Genomic DNA, 26,642 nt, shown 5'->3' with positions numbered 1-26,642 from the left:
TATAGATCCCAAGAGGACCAGATTCGAGGATGACTATAAAGCTGTGAACAGTATTCAAATCACTTTACTAGACTTGTTTCAGGAGAGATCATCTGTATCTGAATAATGATTTCACAGATGCTAAGTGCAGGACATTTTTCTGAGGTCTCTGTCCCTGTTGCCTCTAATACCTTGAGTGTCTCCAAAAATTGGCCATCTTCACTAAGAAGTATTTCAACATAGTGGCTACTTTCTTATGTTTCTCTTTTTGAATCTAAGCTTTGCATGAATGCATCTGCTTTGCAAGAATCTTTTGCCACCAGTTTGAGTCTTCACCCTGAACCTAATTTTATGTCCTTATAGCTTTCTTTGGTGCCATGAATCCACGTAAATTGGTAGTTGTTTCCAGATTTTGAACAACCTTTTCTTATTGACCTTCCAGTGAATCTCCTGGATTAAATTAAAAAGGAGGGAGAACCTGTTTTGTCTTTCTTTTTAATGTACTAACAGTTATAACTATATTTATTTGTTCTTCAGCATTACTCATATAGATCTTAAAATGCATCCTACTTTTTTTTCTTGTGTCTTCTATATAATTTCCATCAGAACAACCGAATCCAAATATATTAATATTGTGTCTTACCCCTAACTGAAAAGAAAATGACTGTGAATATGGTCAAGAAAATGATTTATTTTTGGCAGTATGGATTTTCACATCTAATAATAATTAAAAACTTTATGTGATATCAGAAAGACTTTAAAAACAAGCTCTCTGGATATGCTATCCTGCCTAGAAGAGTCAGATGTAGATTTTACCATTCCTTTTGTTATCTTACTTGTCCAGCTCAAGGAAAGTCATTGCTTTGCATTTTTTCTAAGCCTAATTATATCTAATACTTTATTATATTTTACTAAAAGAGACTATGTTAGGTACATTTAAATGTTTTGTAAATTATTTAAAAGAAGTATTGTTTGAGTTATCACTTATTTTAATAATACCTGAGTTGGAAAATTCTGATATGCCTGCAGCATTCGTCTTAAGAGTCTCAATGCCAACACAGATATAACTTCCCTGGCACGAAAGGTGGTTGAAGAATGTAAACTCATTCATCCCTCAAAGCTAAATGAGGTAGAACAGCTGTTGTACTATCTCCAGAACCGCCGTGATTCAGTGTCAGGAAAAGGTAAGCAGAAGAATTCCTAACTTTTTAATGTAAAACCAGAGTTGTTTGACTATAGTTTGTACTTTTGATATTTGAATGGTGAGTTTTCTTTTGCCAGTGCTCTAAGTAAGTGAATGAAATAATAAACATACTAGTTTCCTACATGCCAGGCTTTATGTTAGATGCTTCCAAAATGATCTGTTTCATACTGTGTGTGTACACATGTGCTGAAATAAAGAATAAAAAAGCAAATACCATATTGATTCTAGAATAATAAAAGGAGAAAATTGGGAGCAGAAAACCTGTTTTCTCTACCCCAGCAACTAGATTTATATTTTCTAAATTTTTTATTGACATTTAATTGATAATTTGGATTTCTTATTTAAATGTTAAAATATATGTCATATGCATAAGTTTTGTGAATCTTTGTTAGGAAAACATTACCTTTTCATTCCTAAACATCTTTGTTGTTACCATTCTTCTATCTTTAATTACCTCATAAAAGAACCAAGCCATTAAAATATTAGAGCTAAGCAGTTGATTATTTATAGAAGACATTTTGGAATAATCCAAACCCAAAACAAAACGAGAGTACAGACATTTGAATGGAAAGTCATCTCAGATTATTCAGTGGTTAGTTATTCCATTTCATAGTATTTATTAAGTTTACATGTATCTCTCTTTTATCGTTGGTGAATTCTAAAATATGGTACCCTTGAAATAACTTATACTTAAGTTTTGATTGTATTAAATAGAAAAATGAAAGAGAAAATTCATTTGGACTTTTTTCAGATTAACCAGTCTTCTCTCTCCATCCACAGCAAATAAAATGCCTTGTGCCTAATATATACTTTTATTAAATGGCACTGTATATAGTATCTAACATACTATAGCTGTGAATTTATTTAAAAGCAAAAATGAACATTTTGAATTTGATTGTTTCCAACTACATAGCTGGCACTCAGTGTATCCCTATTAATTATTAATAATAAGTGCTATAAGGAAAATATTATCAAAAATTTTATTAACTATTTTTTGATACGATATTCCTGTTAACAGTGTTACTAAATGATGAGAGATAGCTTCAATAAGTAAGTGAGAAAAATAAATTCTATGCTCCTTTAAGATGTGTGTGTACTTATTGTAGGTTGTACAATATAGTTAAAATTGATCTTTCCTAATGCTAAATTAATATAATTCCGAGGGCATTTGTAATAAAATATCTTTAAACAAATGAAAACCCTTTCACTGAATTTTCAGAGTAAATCAGTCTTCTTACCTCCTTCCCCAGAAATTAGGGGAATATGAGGAAATTTTCATATTATCATAAGTAGATAAATTAATTCAAATCAATATGTTTCTCTATATGGATATTAATGTTTGGAGGCATATATGAAATGCTATACTATAGTATATGTACACTTATTTTTTATTTTTTATTTTTCTGCGGTACGCGGGCCACTCACTGTTGTGGCCTCTCCTGTTGCGGAGCACAGGCTCTGGACACGCAGGCTCAGCGGCCATGGCTCACAGGCCCAGCCGCTCTGCGGCATGTGGGATCTTCCTGGACCGGGGCACGAACCCTTGTCCCCTGCATCGGCAGGCGGACTCTCAACCACTGCGCCACCAGTGAAGCCCTGTACACTTATTTTTAAAAACTATTCCATTTTCTTTCTTTTTTACTTGATATTCTCTATTTCAAAACCAGAAACCTAGCCCTAAAAGTGGTTGAAATAAAACAATAATAGTTATTTGATTATGTGATTCTTTACCATAAGTATTTTTTTTCCTTTGCTTAATTAAAATCACTGTCATAGTAAATTATCTGTTTGAGGAAAAATCTAGCTGTTAAGAAAACATAACTTTGGGCTTCCCTGGTGGCGCAGTGGTTGAGAATCTGCCTGCTAATGCAGGGGACACGGGTTCGAGCCCTGGTCTGGGAGGATCCCACATGCCGCGGAGCAACTGGGCCCATGAGCCACAACCACTGAGCCTGCACATCCGGAGCCTGTGCTCTGCAACAAGAGAGGCCGCGATAGTCAGAGGCCCGCGCACCGTGATGAAGAGTGGCCCCCGCTTGCCACAATTAGAGAAAGCCCTCACACAGAAACGAAGACGCAACACAGCAAAAATAAATTAATTAAAAAAATAATAATAACCACTTTAAAAAAAAAACAAAAGAAAACATAACTTTGTCCATAACAGCTACCTTCCTCTAAAAACAATCAGGGCTAATTCCTATTATATGTAAAACATTTGCTAATTATAGAATCAAAAATTTGATACTACTTGAACTTATTTTACATTCATTGTTTTACATTCATTGCTTAGGTTTTTGACGCAGATCAGAGCAGTGAAGCATTTTTGATAATTTTTTGATAATTTTTTTACAAAATGAAGTTCTGCTATGAATCAAATAATTCAACATAAAAAATGACTCAAAGTTGTGTTCAACACCTTTGAATACCTCTTTAATTCATTTGGGAACAAGTGAGGATTAAATTAGCACAAATATTAAACATTTGCCTTTTAATTTATGATCCTAATTTTGTTTAAAAAATCAACAACTGTATTTTAGCTTTTTAACTTTATCCAAGTTATTTCTTTTCCTTTTCCTTTGTTAATTTTTATTTTAGTTTTTATATTACTCAACTCATGAGTTTTTCTTTGCCTTATTGATTTTCCTATTCTTAAATGTGAATTAGGAAAAGAAGGAAAACTCAAAATGGAGTATTTTGCTTCTTGTTGACAAGTCTGGCTATTTGCATACCTAAAATGTTAGCCAAAGAGGAAGTTTAAATTGCTACCTGACATAACTTGGAGATTATTTATAGATTTTATTATACTGTCTGTGATATCCTTATTAGAACAAATGCATTATAGATGAACATTTTTATACATTGGAAAAGAGGTTATTTCATAAATTACCCATTTGAAGATCCCCAACTTAGCTAGAATTAAACTCAGCTGCTGAAAATAAAAATTACCCAGAAACCTAAAAACATTGCTCTTCTCATAAGAAAAAAATCTTTTTACAGAAAAAAAAGAAAAATCAAGCAAGCCTAAAGATCCACCTCCTTTTGAAGGAATGGAGGTAAGACTGTATTTTTATCTAATAGAGAATTGATTCTAAGGTATTGCTTTTTACCATCAATAATTCATACAATCACATTAAACAAATGTGGAATTTTAAAAAATGGTTGAACTTAAACTACCTGAAAAAGGTAGAAAATCAGTATTTAATAAAGGCAAAAATTATTGGATGTACCTTTTAGACATAATTTATTTTGATAACTAAGTTGTGAAATGTTTTAAATATTCTTATTCTACTATGTTTTAAAGTATGTTTAATTTATTATGGTAGATACTATTTTGAATTACATTTAAGATACTTTATCAATATAAATAGGCCAGTTTTAGAGTTTATGTACATCCCATTTTATCATATGGTTTATGACTACTTTCACTCAGGAGTCCTATCACCCAAAGGTCTAATTTCCCCCTCTACAAAAGGATGGCAACTGTAAGTCCTTTGAAAACTTGTCTCTTACTATCAAGGGCAGTTTATTGATCACAAAATACCATTCCTTTGACATTGGCTCTGTTGAGCATTATTCTTTTAGAGTACTTCCTTCCTCTTCCTTTGTTTCAGATTGATGAAGTTGCTAACATTAATGACATGGATGAGTACATTGAGTTATTATATGAAGATATTCCTGACAAGGTTCGGGGTTCTGCTTTGATCCTACAGCTTGCTCGAAATCCTGATAACTTGGAAGAACTACTATTGAATGGTAGAATTTATAGACTTGAATTTATAGACTTATCTATAAATATTTAAAGTAGAATTATTATTGTGAAATATGATTTTTTAAATTTATTATCATAGAGGGGTAAGCCAAAATTATTATATCAAGCTTAGGAATGCACTTATTTTCCAGCTCTTTATTACTTTCCTTCTTACTCAAATTTCTTAACATGTGGGCATAACATTTAAATATTCTCTGGAGGACTCACTAATAATTTAAACCAGAAAAGTAAAGCATTAATGGTACTGAATCTTTTCTTCCTTCTATTCTGGAAGACTTTTTATTTTTTATTCTATTCTGGAAGACTTTTTATTCTTTCAATTAGGATACAATATCAGACTTTTGACATTTGCACATGTATGAATATGCTTTTATTAAATTACAGTTCCAATATTAGTTTTCTTTTAATAGCACAGCCAAAAATAGTAATCTTTTAAATTTCATTTAGATTGATTTTGATACCAAGTATTTGCTTTCTTTTCATTAGAAGTGCTGGGTAATAAAAGAAAACGGAGATATAATGCTCTTAAAACCTTTTTTCTCAGTAATACCACTGTAGAATACCACTATAGAATTATGATTTTCTGATTACACTTTTGCCAAAAATAAAATATGGAAGATATTGTTATGATATGATTTCCATCACATGTGAAGGAATGTGATGGAAATCATATCAACACTTTGTAGCATGGAAAATATATCCAGAGATCTTTCCAGAGAGTCATAGGATATTACCAATATTCCAGTTAGGAAATTTGTACATTTTAAGTATTTTCTAAATTATACAACTCATATATTAATATATTCTTTTTAAAGAATTAGAGTATTACAGATAAAACCCCCTTTGACCATTAGTCTATAATCTGTTAGAAGTTTGGAGTGCATTCTTCCAGATCTTTTCCATATATTTATACATATATATATAGGTTTTTTTCCTGTATTAAAGAATAGAGTATTACCTTATATGAATTTTTATGTTAATTATATCACACCTCTTACTTGGTAATTTTTTCTCCATGTAGTAATGGTTCAAGATTATATGCATATAGATACATACAATGTAATTAGTTTTGAACTACTTTTGATTATTGTATTTTATGAAGTTATGCATATTCTTTAGCCATTCCCCTTTTGATGGTCATTTGGTTGTTTCCAAAGTTTTCAGTAGGGAACTATAGTGAACATCTTTGTTCATATCTTATATACACAGGCAAGGGTTTTTTAAGTGTGTGTACACAGAAACAAAGGTCATACAGAAATGCAGGTCATAATTTCTTAGGGATATTTCTGAATTGTCCTCCAAAGTGGTTGTACCACTGTCTCTCCAGACCAATGGAATATGAAGGCTATAAAACTTAAACATTTTTGCCACTGCATTGTTGGTAATAAACAATATCTCTTTGTTTTAAGTTGTATTTGCCTGATTAATGAATTTGATCTTTTTCTCATGTCACTAGACTTCTGGAATTCCTACCCTGTGAAGGTTGAATTTATATATACATGTGAATATATGTATTTTTATATATGAGTATACATCCTTTTTCTTTTATATATATGTATTATATATACAGTCATCCCTTGATATCCATGGGGGATTGGTTCTGAGGCCTGCCAAGGATACCAAAATCTGCAGATGCTCAAGTCCCATAGTTAGTCCTCCATATCCTTACGTCTGCGGATGCAACCAACCACAGATCTTGTACAGTTGACCCTTAAACAACATGAGTTTGAACTGCCTGGGTCCACTTATGCACACATAAGTTTAAACCCATGTTCAAGTATAAATGGGCCTGTGCAGTTCAGACCCATGTTGTTCAAGGGTCAACTATACATCCTTTTTCTTTTATGTACTTAGAAATAGTTTTTTTCAGTCTGTCTTTTTGTGTGTGTGTGTGACATATCTTTTTCCATTCTTTTACTTTCACCCTATTTGTGTCTTTGAATCTGAAGTGTTTCTGTTGTAGAATGCATACAGTTGGATCATATTTTTTTAATACATTCAGATAATCTGCCTTTTGATTGGCGTGTTTATTCTATTTACCATTAACATAATTACTCATAAAGGATTGTCATCTAACACTTTGTGTTTTCTGTATGTCTTTTATCTTTTTTCTTCTGTTTCTCCATTACTACCTTCTTTTGTGTGAAATTTTGTCTAGTATACCATTTTAATTCTTTTGTTGTTCCTTTACTGTGTTTTCCTGAATTATATTTTCTAAGTGGTTACCCTAGGATTACAGATACCATCTTAAATTAAAAATCTAGTTTAAGTTAATGCCAACATAATTTTAACAATATACAAAAACTTTCCTTCAGTATACCTCTATTCCCACCCCATACCTTTATACTATTATTTCATACATATTACATCTGCATACATTATCAGCCTATCAGCAAGTAATGTAATTATTGATGTATGCATTTGAAAATCAGATAGAAGAAGATAATACAATAAAAAATATGTTTATAATGTCTTTTATATTTATAGAGTTACCTTTACCGGTGCTCTTTTTTTCTCTGTTTGGATTTAAGTTACTCTCTAGTGTCCTTGCATTTCAGCCTGATGGAATCCCTTTAGTATCTCTCATAGAAAAGGTCTACTAGCAACAAATTCTCTAAGTTTTTATTTACCTAGGAATAACTTTTCTTCTGTTTAAAGGGTAGTTTTGCTGGATATAGAATTACTGGTTGACAGTCTTTTTCTTTTACAATTTGAATATGTCATCCCACTGGCTTCACGTCTGCATGGTTTCTGATGTGAAACCAACTGTTAACCTTATTGAGGACCATGTGTACATGTTGAACTGATTTTCTCTTGCTACTTTCAACATTTGCTTTACCTTTGGCTTTTGCCAGTTTGACTTATGATGTGTTTAGGTGGTCATATCTTTGAATTTATCTTGCTTGGAATTTGTGGAGCTTCTTGGATATGTAGATTAATGTTTTTAATCAAGTTTAGGAAGTTTGGACCATTATTTTGTTAAATATTTATTTAGCTCCTTCCTCTCTATCCTTTCCCCTCGGGATCCCCGTGTTAGTAAGCTTGTTGATGTCATATAGGTCTTTGAAGCTCTATTTATTTCTTTCTGTTCCTCAGACTGGATAATCTTAATTAACCTGCCTTTACATTTGTTGATTTTTTTTCTAATTCACATCTGCTGTTAGGACCATCTAATGAATTTTTCATTTCAGAAATCATACTTGGAACTTCAGAATTTCTATTTGGTTCATTTTCTATAATTTGTATCTCCTTATTGATATTCTTTGTTTGGTGAGACGTAATTCTCATACCTTCTCATATTTTCCTTTAATTCTTTAGCCATCATTTCCTTTAGTTCTTTAAATATATTTACAGTAACTTCACATAATTTAAAATCTTTGTCTCATAAGTTCAAAATGTGAGCTTCCTCATGGACAGTTTCTATTGAATGCTGTGTTTTCTGAGTATGGGATATACTGTCCTATTTCTTTGCATGTGTTGTATTTTTTGTTGTTGTTGAAATAATATTGGGGCAACTCTGGAAATCAGATTTCCACTCCTTTCCGGACTTGTTATATTTGCTGTTTATTTGTTTAATGAGTTTCCTGGATTAATTAATTACTGTAAAGTCTGTATTCTTTGTCTCTGCAGTCACTGAAGCCTCTGCTCAGTTAGTTTAGTGGTAACTAATGATTAGATAGAGATTTCTTTAAATGCCTGGCACAGAGTTTCCCAGCCTTTGCTGAGGGGCTGTGGGTGTGTACATGTGGGTGGGAGGATGTCTTCAGTGCTCAAGGAAGTAGTTTACAAGCCTTAGCCTTCAATTGCTGCTTGAACATTGCCTCAAGTTTGGCCAGAGACGAGAGATTAGGCTCTTTTAGGTCTTTCCCTGGTATGTGCACATTTCTACATGTGTGCCGGGCCTTCTGGAGTCCCAGGAATGTGTTGGAGTCTTTCAAAGACCCAGTGAATATCTCATTTCCCAGTTTTTTCTTTTAAAGTGTTTTGGTTAGCCTCTTGTTACCTCAAGTTGGCTAGGCTGCTGCTGCACATAGCTGCAGTGTTGCTGCTGGTAGTTTTCAGCAAATGCCCTGGGTCTAAGGCTGTTTGTAAGAGCAATCTCTGAGTCAGGTCAAATAAAACCAAACCATGGGAATGGAGCTTTTCAGCAAGTATCCTGATGGATAAGATATTGACAGTTCACTGGAGTGGGAATTTGGGGGAGCACCACACTGTTCTACTTCCTCCAGCTGTTGCTGGGCTACTGTTTTTCACAGATATCCTGGTTGTGATACTGTTGGTTTTCAAAGTTTCCACAAACTTGCACAGAGGGGATGGATTAGGGCAAGTTGAAATGCCACAGAGCTCACTGTTCTTACCAAGTCAGCCATATTTCTTAAATAAACACTTCTTGAGTTTTTGCAAAACTAATTTCCAGAGTTCTAAAAGAGTTGATTTTGAAAAAATTTACCAGTATTATATTTGCTTATGGAAGAGTGGATTTTTGCAGGTCCTTACTCTGCTCTTCCTAAAGTCCTTGGCCCTGGAATTCATTTTTGTTGAAAGTGACAGGTAGAGATGTAATTTTATTTTTTTCCACATTGTATAGCCAGTTATTCCAACTTAGTTATTTTTTTGTTAACATCTTTATTGGAGTATAATTGCTTTACAATGGTGTGTTAGTTTCTGCTTTATAACAAAGTGAATCAGCTATACATATACGTACATCCCCATATCTCCTCCCTCTTGCGTCTCCCTCCCACTCTCCCTATGCCACCTCTCTAGGTGGTCACAAAGCACTCCCTGTGCTATGTGGCTGCTTCCCACTAGCTATCTGTTTTACAACTGGTAGTATATATATGTCCATGCCACTCTCTCACTTGGTCCCACCTTACCCTTCCTCCTCCCCATGTCCTGAAGTCCATTCTCTACGTCTGCATCTTTATTCCTGTCCTGCCCCTAGGTTCTTCAGAACCACTTTTTTTCTTTTTTTTTTTTTAGATTCCATATATGTTAGCATACAGTATTTCTTTTTCTCTTTCTGATTTACTTCACTCTGTATGACAGACTCTAGGTCCATCCACCTAACTACAAGTAACTCAATTTTGTTTCCTCTTATGGCTGGGTAATATTCCATTGTATATATGTGTCACATCTTCTTTATCCATTGATCTGTCGATGAACACTTAGGTTGCTTCCATGTCCTGGCTATTGTAAATAGAGCTGAAATGAACATTGTGGTACATGCCTCTTTTTGAATTATGGTTTTCTCAGGGTGTATGCCCAGTAGTGGGATTGCTGGGTTGTATGATAGTTCTATTTTTAGTTTTTTAAGGAACCTTCATACTGTTCTCCATAGTGGCTATATCAATTTACATTCCCACCAAAAGTGCAAGAGGGTTCCCTTTTTTCCACACCCTCTCCAGCATGTATTGTTTGTAGATTTTTTGATGATGTCCATTCTGACTTGTGTGAGGTGATACCTCATTGTAGTTTTGATTTGCATTTCTCTAATGATTAGTGATGTTGAGCATTCTTTCATGTGTTTGTTGGCAATCTGTATATCTTCTTCAGAGAAATGTCTGTTTAGGTCTTCTGCCCATTTCTGGATTGGGTTGTTTGTTGTTTTTGATACTGAGCTGCATAAGCTGCTTGTAAATTTCAGAGATTAATCCTTGGTCAGTTGCTTCATTTGCAAATATTTTCTCCCATTCTGAGGGTTGCCTTTTCGTCTTGTTTATGATTTCCTTTGCTGTGCAAAACTTTTAACTTTCATTAGGTCCCATTTGTTTATTTTTGTTTTTATTTCCATTTCTCTCGGAGATGGGTCAAAAAGGATCTTGCTGTGATTTATGTCATAGAGTGTTCTGCCTATGTTTTCCTTTACAACTTTTATGGTGTCTGGCCTTGCATTTAGGTCTTTAATCCATTTTGAGTTTATTTTTGTGTATGGTGTTAGGGAATGTTCTAATTTCATTCTTTTACATGTAGCTGTCCAGTTTTCCCAGCCTCACTTATCAAAGAGGCTGTCTTTTCTCCATTGTATATTCTTGCCTCCTTTATCAAAAATAAGGTGACCATATGTGTGTGGGTTTATTTCTGGGCTTTCTATCCTGTTCCATTGATCTATATTTCTGTTTTTATGCCAGTACCATACTCTCTTGATTACTGTAGCTTCGTAGTATAGTCTGAAGTCCAGGAGCCTGATTCCTCCAGCTCCGTTTTCCTTTCTCAAGATTGCTTTGGCTATTCGGGGTCTTTTGTGTTTCCATACACATTGTGAAATTTTTTGTTCTAGTTCTGTGAAAAATGCCATTGGTAGTTTGATAGGGATTGCATTGAATCTGTAGATTGCTTTGGGTAGTATAGTCATTTTCACAATGTTGACTCTTCCAACCCAAGAACAGGGTGTATCTCTCCATCTGTTTGTATCATCTTTAATTTCTTTCATCAGTGTCTTATAGTTTTCTGCATACAGGTCTTTTGTCTCCTTAGCTAGGTTTATTTCTAGGTATTTTATTCTTTTTGTTGCAATGGTAAATGGGAGTGTTTCCTTCATTTCTCTTTCAGATTTTTCATTTTTAGAGTATAGGAATGCAAGACATTTCTGTGTACTACTTTTGTATCCTGCTACTTTACCAGATTCATTGATTAGCTCTAGTAGTTGTCTGATAGCATCTTTAGGATTCTCTGTGTATAGTATCATGTCATCTGCAAACAGTGACAGCTTTACTTCTTCTTTTCCGATTTGGATTCCTTTTATTTCTTTTTCTTCTCTGCTTCCTCTGGCTAAAACTTCTAAAACTATGTTGAATAATAGTGGTGAGAGTGGCCAACCTTGTCTTGTTCCTGATCTTACAGCAAATGGTTTCAGTTTTTCACCATTGAGAACGATGTTGGCTGTGGGTTTGTCATATATGGCCTTCACTATGCTGAGGTAAGTTGCCTCTATGCCTACTTTCTCTAGGGTTTTTTTAATCATAAATGGGTGTTGAATTTTGTCGAAAGATTTTCTGCATCTATTGAGAGGACCATATGGTTTTTCTCCTTCAATTTGTTAATATGGTGTATCACATTGATTGATTTGCATATATTAAAGAATCCTTGCATTCCTGGTATAAACCCCAGTTGATCATGGTATATGATCCTTTTAATGTGCTGTTGGATTCTGTTCGCTAGTATTTTGTTGAGGATTTTTGCATCTATTTTCATCAGTGCTATTGGCCTGTAGTTTTCTTTCTTTGTGATATCTTTACCTGGTTTTGGTATCCGGGTGGTGGTGGCATCGTAGAATGAGTTTGGGAGTGTTCCTCCCTCTGCTATATTTTGGAAGAGTTTGAGAAGGATAGGTGTTAGCTCTTGTCTAAGTGTTTGATAGAATTCACCTGTGAAGCCCCTCTGGTCCTGGGCTTTTGTTTGCTGGAAGAGTTTTAATCACAGTCTCAATTTCAGTGCTTGTAATTGGTCTGTTTATATTTTCTATTTCTTCCTGGTTCAGTCTTGGAAGGTTGTGCTTTTCTAAGAATTTGTCCATTTCTTCCAGGTTGTCCATTTTATTGGCATAGAGTTGCTTGAAGTAATCTCTTATGATCCTTTGTATTTCTGCAGTTTCAGTTGTTACTTCTCCTTTTTCATTTATAATTCTATTGATTTGAGTCTTCTCCCTTTTTTTCTTGATGAGTCTGGCTATTGGTTTATCAATTTTGTTTATCTTCTCAAAGAAACAGCTTTTATTTGTATTGATCTTTGCTATTGTTTCCTTCATTTTTTTTCCTTTAGTTCTGATCTGATCTTTATGATTTCTTTCCTTCTTCTAACTTTGGGTTTTTTTCTAGTTGTTCTTCTTTCTCTAATTGCTTTAGGTGTAAGCATAGGTTGTTTATTTGAGGTGTTTCTTGTTTCTTGAGGTAGGATTGTATTGCTATAAATTTCCCTCTTAGAACTGCTTTTGCTGCATCCCTTAGGTTTTGGGCCATTGTGTTTTCATTGTCATTTGTTTCTAGGTATTTTTGATTTCCTCTTTGATTTCTTAATTGATCTCTTGGTCATTAAGTAGTGTATTGTTTAGCCTCCATGTGTTCGTATTTTTTACAGATTTTTTCCTGTAATTGATATCTACTCTTACAGTGTTGTGGTTGGAAAAGAAGCTTGATATGATTTCAGTTTTCTTAAGTTTACCAAGGCTTGATTTGTGACCCAAGATATGATCTATCCTGGAGAATGTTCTGTGTGTGCACTTGAGGAGAAAGTGTATTCTGTTGTTTTCGGTGGAATGTCCTATAAATATCAATTAAGTCCATCTTGTTTAATGTATCATTTAAAGCTTGTGTTTCCTTATATATTATTTTCATTTTGGATAATCTGTCCATTGGTGAAAGTGGGGTGTAAAGTCCCCTAGTATTATTGTGTTACTGTTGATTTCCCCTTTTATGGCTGTTAACATTTGCCTTATGTATTGAGGTGCTCCTATTTTGGGTGCATAAATATTTACAATTGTTATATCTTCTTCTGGGATTGATCCCTTGATCATTATGTAGTGTCCTTCTTTGTCTCTTGTAATAGTCTTTATTTTAAAGTCTATTTTGTCTGATATGAGAATTGCTGCTCCAGCTTTCTTTTGGTTTCCATTTGCATGGAATATCTTTTTACATCCCCTCACTTTCAGTCTGTATGTGTCCCTTGGTCTGATGTGGGTCTCTTGTAGACAGCATCTATACAGGTCTTGTTTTTGTATCCATTCAGCCAGTCTGTGTCTTTTGGCTGGAGCATTTAATCCATTTGCATTTAAGGTAGTTATCGATATGTATGTTCCTATTAGCATTTTCTTAATTGTTTTGGGTTTGTTTTTGTAGGCCTTTTCCTTCTCTTGTGTTTCCTGCCTAGAGAAGTTCCTTTAGCATTTGTGGTAAAGCTGGTTTGGTGGTGCTGAATTCTCTTAGCTTTTGCTTGTCTGTAAAGTTTTTAATTTCTCTGTTGAATCTGAATGAGATCCTTGCTGGGTGGAGTAATCTTGGGTGTAGGTTTTTCCCTTTCATCACTTTAAATATGTTCTGCCAGTCCCTTCTGGCTTGCAGAGTTTCTGCTGAAAGATCAGCTGTTAACCTTATGGGGATTCCCTTGTATGTTATTTGTTGTTTTTCCCTTGCTGCTTTTAATATTTCTTCTTTGTATTTCATTTTTGGTAGTTTGATTAATATGTGTCCTGGCGTGTTTCTCCTTGGATTTATCCTGTATGGGACTGTCTGTGCTTCCTGGACTTGATTAACTAATTCCTTTCCCATATTAGGGAATTTTTCAACTCTAATTTATTCAAATATTTTCTCAGAACCTTTCTTTTTCTCTTCTTCTTCTCGGACCCCTATAATTCAAATGTTGGTGCGTTTAATGTTGTCCCAGAGGTCTCTGAGACTGTCCTCAATTATCTTCATTCTTTTTCTTTATTCTCCTCTGCAATAGTCATTTCCACTATCTTATATTCCAGATCACTTATCCATTCTTCTACCTCAGTTATTCTGGTACTGATTCCTTCTAGAGAATTTTTAATTTCCTTTATTGTGTTGTTCATCATTGTTTGTTTGCTCTTTTGTTCTTCTAGGTCCTTGTTAAACGTTTCTTGTATTTTCTCCATTCTATTTCCAAGATTTTGGATCATCTTTACTATCATTATTCTGAATTCTTTTTCAGGTAGACTGCCTATTTCCTCTTCATTTGTTTGGCCTGGTGGGTTTTTACCTTGCTCCTTCATCTGTGTGGTTCTGTGTCTTCTCATTTTGCTTAACTTACTGTGTTTGGGGTCTCCTTTTCACAGGTTGCAGGTTTGTAGTTCCTGTTGTTTTTGGTGTCCACCCCGAGTAGCTAAGGTTGGTTTAATGGATTGTGTAGGCTTCCTGGTGGAGGGGACTAGTGCCTGTGTTCTGGTGAATGAGGCTGGATCTTATCTTTCTGGTGGGCACGACCGTGTCTGGTGGTGTGTTTTGGGGTGTCTGTGACCTTATTATCATTTTAGGCAGCCTCACTGCTAATGGGTGGGGTTGTGTTCCTGTCTTGCTAGTTGTTTGGCATAGGGTGTCCAGCACTGCTGCTTGCTGGTCATTGAGTGGAGCTGGGTCTTAGTGTTGAGATGGAGATCTCTGGGAGAGCTTTTGCCATTTGATATTACGTGGAGCTGGGAGTTCTCTGGTGGTCCAATGTCCTGAACTCAGCTCTCCCACCTCAGTGTCACAGGCCTGACACCTGGCTGGAGCACTGAGACCCTGTCAGCCACACGGCCCTTTTCAGAAGAAAAGGGACAAAAAAGAAAGTAAGAAAGAAAAAAATAAAATAATGTTATTAAAATAAAAAATAATTATTAAAAATAAAAGAATTAAAAAGTAATAAAAAGAAAAAAAAAAGAAGGAAAGAAGGAAGAGAGTAGCCAAACCAGAAAACAAATCCACCAATGATAACAAGTGCTAAAAACTATACTAAAAAAAAACCCAAAATGGACAGACAGAACCATAGGGCAAATGGTAAAAGCAAAGCTCTACAGACAAAATCATACAAAGAAGCATACGTGTACACACTCACAAAAAGAGAAAGAGGAAAAAAATATATATATATCTTTGCTCCCAAAGTCCACCGCCTCAATTTTGGGATGATTCGTTGTCTACTCAGGTATTCCACAGATGCAGGGTGCATCAAGTTGATTGTGGAGATTTAATCTGCTGCTCCTGAGGTTGCTGGGAGAGATTTCCCGTTCTCTTTGTTCACACAGCTCCTGGGGTTCAGCTTTGGCTTTGCGTGTAGGTCTCCTGAGGGCATCTGTTCTTTGCTCAGACAGGGCAGGGTTAAAGTAGCAGCTGATTAGGGGGCTCTGGCTCACTCAGGCCAGGGGGAGGGAGGGGTAAAGAATACAGGTTGAGCCTGTGGGCTGCACAGGCTGGCGTGACGTTGCACCAGCCTGTCACGTTGCACCAGCCTGAGGCATTCTCCTGGGGAAGTTGTCCCTGGATCACGGGACCCTGGCAGTGGAGGGCTGCACAGGCTCCCTGGAGGGGAGGTGTGGTGAGTGACCTGTGCTTGCACACAGGCTTCTTGATGGCTGTAGCAGCAGCCTTAGCGTTTTATGCCCATCTCTGGTGTCTGTGCTGATAGCCGTGGCTCGCGCCGCCGTCTCTGGAGACAGTTTAGGCAGTGCTCTGTATCCCCTCTCCTCTCACACACCGAAACAATGGTCTCTTGCCACTTAGGCAGGTCCAGACTTTTTCCTGGACTCCCTCCCGGCTAGCTGTGGCGCACTAGCCCCCTTCAGGCTGTGTTCATGCAGCCAACCCCTGGGATCCAACCGAAGCCCGAGCCTCAGCCCCCGCCTGCCCCAGCGGGTGAGCAGACAAGCCTCTTGGGCTGGTGAGTGCTGGTCGGCACCAATCCTCTGTGCGGGAATCTCTCCGCTTTGCCCTCTGCACCCCTGTTGCTGTGCTCTCCTCCATGGGTCTGAAGCTTCCCCCCCGCCACCCCCCATCTCCACCAGTGAAGGGGCTTCCTAGTGTGTGGAAACATTTCTTCCTTCACAGCTCCCTCCCAGAGGTGCAGGTCCTGTCCCTATTCTTTTGTCTCTGTTTTTTCTTTTGCCCTACCCAGGCACGTGGGGGGTTTCTTGCCTTTTGGGAGGTCTGAGGTCTTCTCCCAGCGTTTAGTAGGTGTTCTGTAGGAGTTAGTTGTTCCACATGTAGATGTATTTCTGATGTATTTGTGGGGAGGAAAGTGATCTCCTCGTCTACTCTTCTGCCATCTTGGAGGTCTCTCCCCAGCTTAGTTATTGAATATTCCTCCTTTTCCCAGAGATTTGAAATGGTTTTTCTGCTATATGCTGGCCAGTTTTTTATTCAATAGATACTTCTTGAAAGCTTATTCTGTGCCAGATACTGTTCTGATATATTCATAGATATGTTTTGATGCTCTTTTTTCTTTTCCATTGATCTGTTTGATAATTTCCATACTAATATCATACTGTTGTTGTTATGTTTTGTTTTGTACTTTGACTAGAGTTTTAGAGTATGTAGGAGAAATGTTCCAATTTGTTGTTTTCTGTTTTTTAATGTGGTGTTGCTGGTCTTTGTATGTTTTCTTATATATTGTTTTGAGATCACTTTATTATATTCTCTGAGAAAATCTTAACAGAATTTTAATTATGATTGCACTCAAATTATAAATTAATTTTGGGTTATATTTTGATCTGTTGTAAACTTTGTAATTTTCTTTTGGTTTATTTCTTCATAACCTGCTGTGTATAATTCCTATAGCTGTATTTTTATTGAGACATTTTTCTGTTCTTTAGTAAAGAAGAAAAATGCTGAATTTGTGACATTATAGTACATCATTTTCCAAAGTATATTCTAAGAAATGCTGTATCCTCTGGATTATAAGGATGAATGCCTTTGGAAATACTGGATTAAGCAAAGCTAAACCAGATTCTTTATTAAGTAGGACTTTTTTAGAGCTTTTGCATATTACCTATTTATTTGACTTCAGAATAATTGTGTTCAAAACGTATATTATACCAGTGTTCTGTATTATGAATACGAATAATACTGTGAAATGCTATTATAGGGTGTTTTTAAGTTTGTATAAAAAAATTCCTCACTAAGTGGATTAGTAATATAGTGAATTCTTGTTGTTTCATAATCTGAATGGCCAGAAAGCTCAAATAAATGAAATACTTTCATTACCATAATAAATACTTATAATGCAGTCTACGAAGTACAATAGATCCTCAATGCCTATTATAGAAAGTTGAATTATGATCACTATATAATACACAGATATTTTAATTTTTAATGATTTTCAAGATTTAGTCAGCTATGTAACAGTACTAATTTGACACTAGTCTCATTACTTTATGTTTACTTAATGTATAGTAATTCTCATTAATCAATTCATTACCTTTTTCAGGAAAAAGGTGTAACAGGGATATTTATCAATCTATCCTAAAGCTAGTTTCGTTAAAAATTTTTTGCTCTATTTATGTCCGTTGGCATCAATTTAACATGACATTAAAATATTAGACTTATTTTTCTGTGTATGTTTTATTTGATTATTAATTTGCTTTAGTGAAGTCAGTGTTAGCCTGCTTTAAACTGCTCATTATTTTTTTAGACTTAATCTAGTTTTCACTTATTCATGAACACATTAAATCAGATGTTAAAAAAAAACTGGCACTGCAGTAGCAAGTGGAAATGAAAATTAAGAAATAAATTTTTTTATTGTCACCCATAGTATACTTACTATGTTACTTTATTTAAATCATATTTTATTTTTCTATTTACAGTTAGACTTAAAGCTGCATGTTGTGAGTTTTAGTATTTCAGTTTTAAAAATAGCTTTCTGTGTTGGAAAGAAGCATCCTACTTTTTGTCCCAGTTCTATCTTAGCTTTGTTATTTATTTATTTATTTTTAACATCTTTATTGGAGTATAATTGCTTTACAATGGTGTGTTAGTTTCTGCTTTATAACAAAGTGAATCAGTTATACATATACATATGTTCCCATATGTCTTCCCTCCTGTGTCTGCCTCCCTCCCACCCTACCCATCCCACCCCTCCAGGCGGTCACAAAGCAGCAAGCTGATCTCCCTGTGCTATGCGGCTGCTTCCCACTAGCTATCTACCTTACGTTTGGTAGTGTATATATGTCCATGCCTCTCTCTCGCTTTGTCACAGCTTACCCTTCCTGCCTCCCCATATCCTCAAGTCCATTCTCTGGTAGGTCTGTGTCTTTATTCCTGTTTCACCCCTAGGTTTTTCATGACATTTTTTTTTCTTAAATTCCATATATATGTGTTAGCATACGGTATTTGTCTTTCTCTTTCTGACTTACTTCACTCTGTATGACAGACTCTAGGTCTATCCACCTCATTACAAATAGCCCAGTTTCGTTTCTTTTTATGGCTGAGTAATATTCCATTGTATATATGTGCCACATCTTCTTTATCCATTCATCCGATGATGGACACTTAGGTTGTTTCCATCTCTGGGCTATTGTAAATAGAGCTGCAATGAACATTTTGGTACATGACTCTGTGTTATTTATTGATAGTAGACATTTAAAACCAACTACCCTTTATATCAGAGGCAAGGTGAGTGATCATTTTTGTACATCCCCTTTTTCTTTAGAAACTGCCCTTGGTGCATTAGCAAGAGTCCTCAGAGAAGACTGGAAGCAAAGTGTTGAGTTAGCTACAAACATAATATACATCTTTTTTTGCTTTTCCAGGTAAGTGTAAAAATTAGGAAATAAAAGTACTGATCTATATCTATTTCTCTCTGTCTGTGTCATTGATTTAGACAGTAGATCACTAGTTTTCTCAGTCTTCTTATGTATCTAACTATGCTCTGCCTCTAAACTTCTATTTCCGATTCTCTGTCCTCTTTGTTGTTCTGTCTTTCTTTCAGTCTACACTAACCAATGCATATACATGTACAGTAGGATGATATAATGGTTTAGAGTTTAAGAGTTATGGGCTCTGGAAATGGACTCTCTGGCTTTGAATCCAAGTCCTGCTGTATATTAGCCATGTGATCTTGGTTACATTACTTAACCTTTCTGTGCTCAGTTTCCTCATCTGTAATTGTGGATAGTAATAGGAGCATCCTCTTCAGGAAGGTATAAGAAAAAAGCCTGACGCAGAGTAAGTGCCAGTAAATGTTACTGTTTTATATACAGTTGATCCTTTTTTCCACTAAGTATGTACTACCATACTACACGGTCCCCCAGTTGAAACTGTGGATGCAGAACTGCAGATATGGAGGACCCACTATAAGTTATACTTACATTTTTGATGATACAGAGGGTTGGCACCCCTATCCCTTGCATTGTTCAAGGGTCAACTCTCTGTGTGTGTGTGTGTATACACAATATATGTTTGCAAACACATACCTGTTATGTATTCATGTATTTTATTTATACACATATATTCTTTAGAAGGATACTTATTGAGACATTGTGAAAAGTTTCTCACTTCTCAGAAATTCTAGGGAATTTCTTGCCTCTGTTCTAAAAATGTGTCAGCATTAGCAAATAAATATTTACTGAATAAATACTTGGATGAATAAATTGTCTAGGAAACGTATGTAAAACCTGATGGCTAATACTTCACTAGTTTATTTCCTGGTATCAGTTTTATTCAATAATAGTATTGTTATATTATTAGTTTTGTTAGGTGGTAGTCTGAAATTTTATTTTGAGGGTATCTGAATAGTTAAAATGGTGGTTAATTACAAAAATGTGTTTTGTGTAATTTCTAACTTAAAAATAATTACGTTTCAGGTAAGTGTTGTGTGTTAAAATATATTTAATCTCACAATTTCAAGTCTTCCTAGTATACTGTGGGCATATTCATTTATTGAAATACGTATATCAAGTCTCTTTTACATTGTTTGTACCAGTGTTTATCCAAAACAGATTTCCTGAAGTCACAAAATGTATTCCTTTAAATACATACTAAAAACTCTTCTTTAAAGCTTTTCTCAGTTTCATGGACTTATCACTCACTATAAAATTGGAGCTCTGTGTATGAATATCATTGATCATGAATTAAAAAGACATGAGCTTTGGCAAGAAGAACTTTCTAAGAAGAAGAAAACTGATATCCTTTGAAGCGGCATTTCACCCCACTGTTGCCTATTGCTGTGAGCTTTGGATGGAGAGGATTTTGTTTTGTTTGTCATTCACCTTACTTGAAAAAATGCAAGAGTGTGCGCTGAAGGTTAAGATGAAGATTGAAATTATCAGAATGAATATAGTTTTACATATTCTTTTTAATCTTTTTACAACTTTGATTAGGTGATAAGCTAGAGGGAATAGATAATAGTGGTCCTGGATAACTGAATTGGTGAGTCTCTAAGTGACTGTGCTATTTTGTCCCTCAAGATCCTTTAGTTAGCTGAAGTCTGGCTCACCACTGTTTCTTACATGGTTTTCTCTGTGTAATAAGGTGACTTTGATTGGAATGAGTGTGAATTTGGTGAAGAACATAGTTTTAAATTCTATTTTTCTAATTATTAAAAAAGTATTTTTGGACTTACATACAAATTCGAGATGCCTGCAGAAGCATAGAACCTGTGAAAGGAACCTTAAAAAGAATCAGTTTTAACCTTTCAATACAAGAATCTTTTCTGCAACTTCCCTTACAAATCGATTATTTAGTCTCTTCTTTATCATGTCACTGCTTATTGATTTAGCTCATTCTGTGTTTTGACATTCTATTTATTATAATGGTTTTTTGCTTAGTGTACTAAAGTCTACTTCCCAATAACTTCTACCCCTTGATTCTAATCTTGCATACTGAAGCAATATAGAATAAGGATATTTTCTTCAATATCACATTTCTTATATATGAAGATATTTGTCATATTTCTTCTACAACTTTAATTCTAAATTGAAGGTCCTGGCTTATTCATATCTGTCTAATATGACATGTTTTGCAGATGACAAGTCATACAGGTAACTTTCTTTTGAACCCAATATTTATTGATCTCTTTTAAAAAGTAAAAATATTATTTCTGTTGTGCCCAATATCTCATGTTTTCTACCTCCCCTTCGTGGAATACAAAAGGCACTATAAAAATACACCCTCACACACACACACAGATTTGACTTTTCTTAATTAGGATCTTTATAGGTTTAGACATTTTCTGTGTGTGCTGTAAGCTTCCGACATCTAGATTGGTGTTGACTTAAACCATGTGGACAACTCAATAATCCTGGAGACTTCAGGTCATTTCTTGAGTCCCAAGTTTCCTGAATATACCTAAAATTCATTGAAACTAAGGAGGGGGCAGGATACAGAGAGAACCACTAATGGGACTTTTAGCAATCATTAATTTATACTTTGTGATTGCTTGGTGACAAGAACTGATCTTTTAGGACATATCATATTCCTATAAATATTAGACACCATTGAATGTAAGATACACCATTATTTATGAACCACTACAAAAGGAGAAAGATGCTTCCAATTAAAACTATGACATATCATGGATTATAAGATATATTCAAATTCTGGAGATGTTAAGGTGTGCAAAAAATGTGTCTCAGAATCAATGGATTACAATAATTGAAGGAATATAAAAATGACCTATCAGAATTTTGGCCATTTCTCCTAAAATATTTCTATTTTATTAAGTCTTAAGTTTCCTTGTGTTGTGATGCAAGTAACATTCAACAAGGGGGATGTTTTTGAGCGCTTGGGGATCCTGAAGTCATACTGAAGTAATTGGTTATTTCTGCAGGTGTCCAAGGGACTATTTGGGGCTATAAGATATAATTTTTAAATTTTGTTTTTCTCTAACTTTGGGATATTTCTCTTTTTGTATGTAGTCTGAAGAGGGTGCTAAAAAGCTTTAGATATAATCAACGTCCTTTCAATATACTAGACATCTGTCCGAAGTGGAATTCACTATTCTTATTAACTAAATCATTCTTTAAGGCTATAACCTTTTTGATTCATGGACCTATTTTTTAATCTGGTGAAAGTTAGAGACTTGTGCACATACCTAAAATATTTACCTACAATTTCTGAGGATTCAAGTACTTGGTGAAGCCTAAACATGTGTTCACCCAAGGTCTGCAAGCACATGCTCGAGCACTTGGTTAAGAAGATTTGTTATAACACAATTGTGCAGGGAATAATATTTTAATTAAACTATTGGTTACAGAAAATAACTGGATAAAATTGCACATAAAATTTATTAGCACTGTTCTACATAGTATTTTTCATTAGGTTTTCTTTGCTTCAATGAATATGGATGATCCTTAACTTGTTTACTTGATGAAGACCCTGAAAACCAAACCTTGAGAAAAGATTATGAAAAAACCTTTAAAAAATACCAGGGGCTTGTGGTAAAACAGGAACAGCTCTTACGAGGTATGAATACCTAAGCAATGAGAATGCAACAAAGTTCTTACTACACATTCAGCTTGTTCTATTTTTGTCAGATAAATAAAGCTAATACCAGACTAATTGAAAGTTCTGTGAATTTTAATGTACTACAGAATCTTCTGTCTTTAGCATTGATAATGATGTTTTAAATTTCACTCCACTATCTTTCTACCAAAAAGCCCCATTCAGCTCTTAAATGTATAAATTACATTCTTGAAATTGTATTAATCAGAAAGGATTTTTTAATCCAATGTATGACCTTTTCAATAATAAGAATCTTGTCTCTCAAACCCTGCTATATGTATCTTATATGGTGACAATTTTATTGCTTTCCTAGGAAATTGATGAAAAACTTTTCAAAATATTTCTCTTTAATAAAAAATAGTCTCCTCTTTCTGGGGTTTGTTGAGAGATTTAACAGTTCAATAGTATGGTTTCTCAGTCATTGATAGGATGCAAAATCTTATGTCGTGAGTAAGAATGATGTGGGACTTTTAAGTGTGCATTCAATTCCTGCTCTGTAGCTGACTATTGATTTTTTCCCCCAGCTTTATTGAGATATAATTGATATATAGCACTGTGTAAGTTTAAGGTATACAGTGTAATGGTTTGATACAAGTATATGTTCCAGAATGTTTACCACAATAAGATTACTTAACAAATCCTTCTCCTCACATAATTACCATTTTGTTGTTGTTATGGTGAGAACATTTAAGATCTGTCATAGCACCATTCAAGTATACAGTACAGTATTTTTACCTGTAGTCACCACGCTGTATATTAGATCCTGGAACTTACTCATCTTATAACTGAAAGTTTGTACTCTTTGACCACCATCTCCCCATTTCCCCCACAACCCAGTGTCTGGTAGCCATCAATCTACTCCTTGTTTCTGTGAGCTCAGCGTTTTTAGATTCCACATATAAGCATATAAGTGAGAACATATAGCATTTGTCTTCCTCCATCTGACTTATTTCATTTAGCATAATGCCCTCAAGATCCATCTTTATTGTGGCAAATGTCAGAATATCGTCCTTTTTAATAAACAAGTAATGTTCTATTTTATATATATTATATATAATGTATAAGTAATATATGTTATATATTTTATATAATATTTTATATAAAATATACATCACGTCTACTTTATCCATTCATCCATGTATAGACACTTAGGTTGCTTCCACATCTTAACTATTATGAATAATGCTGGAGTGAACATGGGGGTGCAGATATCTCTTTGAGATCATGGTTTTATTTCCTTTGGATATATACCCAGAAGTAGGATTGCTGGGTCATATGGTAGTTCTGTTTTTAACTTTTTGAGGGACCACCATACTGTTTTCCAGAGTGGCTGTACCAGTTTATATTCCTGTCAGCAGTACACCAAGGGTTGCCTTTTCTCCACATTTTGCCAGCATTTATCTCTTGTCTTTTTTTTTATTTTTAAAGAAGATGTTGGGGGTAGGAGTTTATTAATTTATTTATTTTTGCTGTGTTGGGTTTTCATTTCTGTGCGAAGGCTTTCTCTAGTTGTGGCAAGCGGGGGCCACTCTTCATCGTGGTGCATGGGCCTCTCACTGTCGCAGCCTTTCTTGTTGCGGAGCACAGGCTCCAGACGCGCAGGCTCAGTAATTGTGGCTCATGGGCCTAGTTGCTCCGTGGCATGTGGGATCCTCCCAGACCAGGGCTCAAACCCGTGTCCCCTGCATTAGCAGGCAGATTCTCAACCACTGTGCCACCAGGGAAGCCCTATCTCTTGTCTTTTTGATAATAGCCATTCTGACAGGTGTGAGGTGTTATCTCAGGGTAGTATTGATTTGCATTTGATGATTAGTGATGTTGAGCATTTTCATGTGTCTGTTGGCCATCTGTACGTCTTCTTTGGAAAAATTTCTATTCGGATCCTCTGCCCATTTTTTAATTGAGTTGTTTGATTTTTCGATGTTGAGTTGTGTGAGTTCTTTGTGTATTTTGGATATTAACCCCTTATTGGATATATCATATGCAAATATCTTCTCTCATTCTGTAGGCTGCTTTTTCATTTTGTTGATAGCTAGCTTCCTTTGCTGTGTAAAAGTTTTTTAGTTTGATGTAGTCCAATTTGTTTGATTTACTTTTGTTTCCCTTGCCTGAGGAGAAAAATTATTGCTAAGGTTGATGTCAGAGAGCATACTGCCTATGTTTTCTTCTAGGAGTTTTATGGCTTCAGGTCTTACATTTAAGGCTTTAATCCATTTTGAGTTTATTTTTGTATATGATGTGAAAAAGTAGTTGTCCAGTTTCATTCTTTTGCATGTAGCTGTCTAATTTTCCCAACACTATTTATTGAAGAAGTTGTCTTTTAGCCATTGTATATTCTTCTTGCCTCCATTGTTGTAGATTGACCATGTAAATGTGAGTTTATTCCTGTACTCTCTATTCTGTTCCATTGATCTATGTGTCTGTTTTTGTGCCATACCATACTGTTTTGATTACTGTGGCTTTGTAGTATAGTTTGAAATCAGAGAGCGTGGTATCTCCAGCTCTGTTCTTTGTAAAGAACAAAGCTGGAGATATTGTTTTGGCTATTCGGGGTCTTTTTGTTTCCACGTACATATATATTTTAAATTGTTGTATTTTCTTTTTGGAGTGATCCCTTTATCATTATGTAATGTCCTTCTTTTTCTCTAGTTACAGTCTTTGGTTTAAAGTCTATTTGTCTGATATAAGTATTGCTACCCCATTTTTCTTTTTGTTTCCATTTGCATGGAATACCTTTTAACATCCTCTCATTTTCAGTCGGTTTGTGGCTTTAGATCTGAAGTGATTCTCTTATAGGCACCATATGCATGGGTCTTGTTTTTGTATCCAGTCAGCCACTCTGTGCCTTGATTGGAGCTTTTAGTCCATTTACACTTAAAGTATATTGATACGTATGTACTTTTTGCTATTTTGTTCATTGTTTTGGGTTTTTGTTTTTTTTAACAGTCCTTTTATGGTCCCTTCTTTTGCTCTCTTCCCTTGTGATTTGATGTCTACCTTTAGTGTTATGTTTGGATTCCTTTGTCTTTTTTGTGTGTGTTATCTATTATAGATTTTTGGTTTGTCGTTACCATGAGGTTTTTATATATATCTGTTATAAACCTTATGATACATTTGGGGTTCTTCTGGGATTTTTCCTTATCTGTTTCATGACCTGGAATCTCTCAAGACAGTATTCTGGGCCAATCATGGGCCAGGTCATTTGTTTCTTATCTCTCTGGGATAACTATCCGTCATCATCTGGTGCTCAGTGTCCTGAAAACCCTTATTTTAGTCTTTTTGTTGTTGTTGTTATTGTTTCTGGTGAGGGTTTCCAATCTGGTCCCTGCTCCTCTTATGTATTAATTTCCCAGAGTTGCCAAAACAAAGTACTGCAAACTGGGTGATTTAAAACAATAGAAATTTCACAGTTCTGGAGGCTAGAAAGCCAAAAGCAAGATTTCAGCAGGGCCATGCTGCCCCTGAAGACTCTAGAGAAGAATCTTTCCTCGGCTCTTCCTAGCATTTGGTGGCTTCTGGCAGTCCTTCGTGTTTCTTGGCTGTGGCTGCATCTGTTCATTCTCTGCCCACATCTTCACATGGCCTTCCCACTGCATCTGTCAGTTATGTCCTCTCTTCTTATGAGGACCCCAGTCATTGGTTTCAAGGACTACGTTAATCTATTATGACCTCATCCTAACTAGTTACATCTGCAAAGACCCTGTTTCCAAATTACTTCGAATTCCTAGGTTCTGGGTGGATGGAAATTTGAGGAGAACACTATTCAACC

The 26,642-nt window shown here is 35.2% G+C and overlaps 1 protein-coding gene across 2 annotated transcripts in view; it reads left to right on the top strand.

Annotated features, from left to right (window-relative positions):
- The window catches only part of KIFAP3 (kinesin associated protein 3), a 157,365-nt gene that overhangs the window by 19,774 nt on the left and 110,949 nt on the right, over positions 1-26,642 (top strand). For both annotated transcript variants that reach the window (XM_060033763.1, XM_060033758.1), the window contains exons 3-8: positions 1,009-1,163; positions 4,181-4,236; positions 4,795-4,936; positions 19,083-19,182; positions 20,430-20,554; positions 22,736-22,834. In XM_060033763.1, the coding sequence (XP_059889746.1) occupies positions 1,009-1,163; positions 4,181-4,236; positions 4,795-4,936; positions 19,083-19,182; positions 20,430-20,554; positions 22,736-22,834 (677 nt within the window). The remainder of the gene's footprint in view (positions 1-1,008; positions 1,164-4,180; positions 4,237-4,794; positions 4,937-19,082; positions 19,183-20,429; positions 20,555-22,735; positions 22,835-26,642) is intronic.

Source organism: Delphinus delphis, chromosome 1, assembly GCF_949987515.2.
Source record: "Delphinus delphis chromosome 1, mDelDel1.2, whole genome shotgun sequence".
NCBI lineage: Eukaryota > Metazoa > Chordata > Mammalia > Artiodactyla > Delphinidae > Delphinus > Delphinus delphis.
This window is presented reverse-complemented; position numbering and strand designations above follow the sequence as displayed.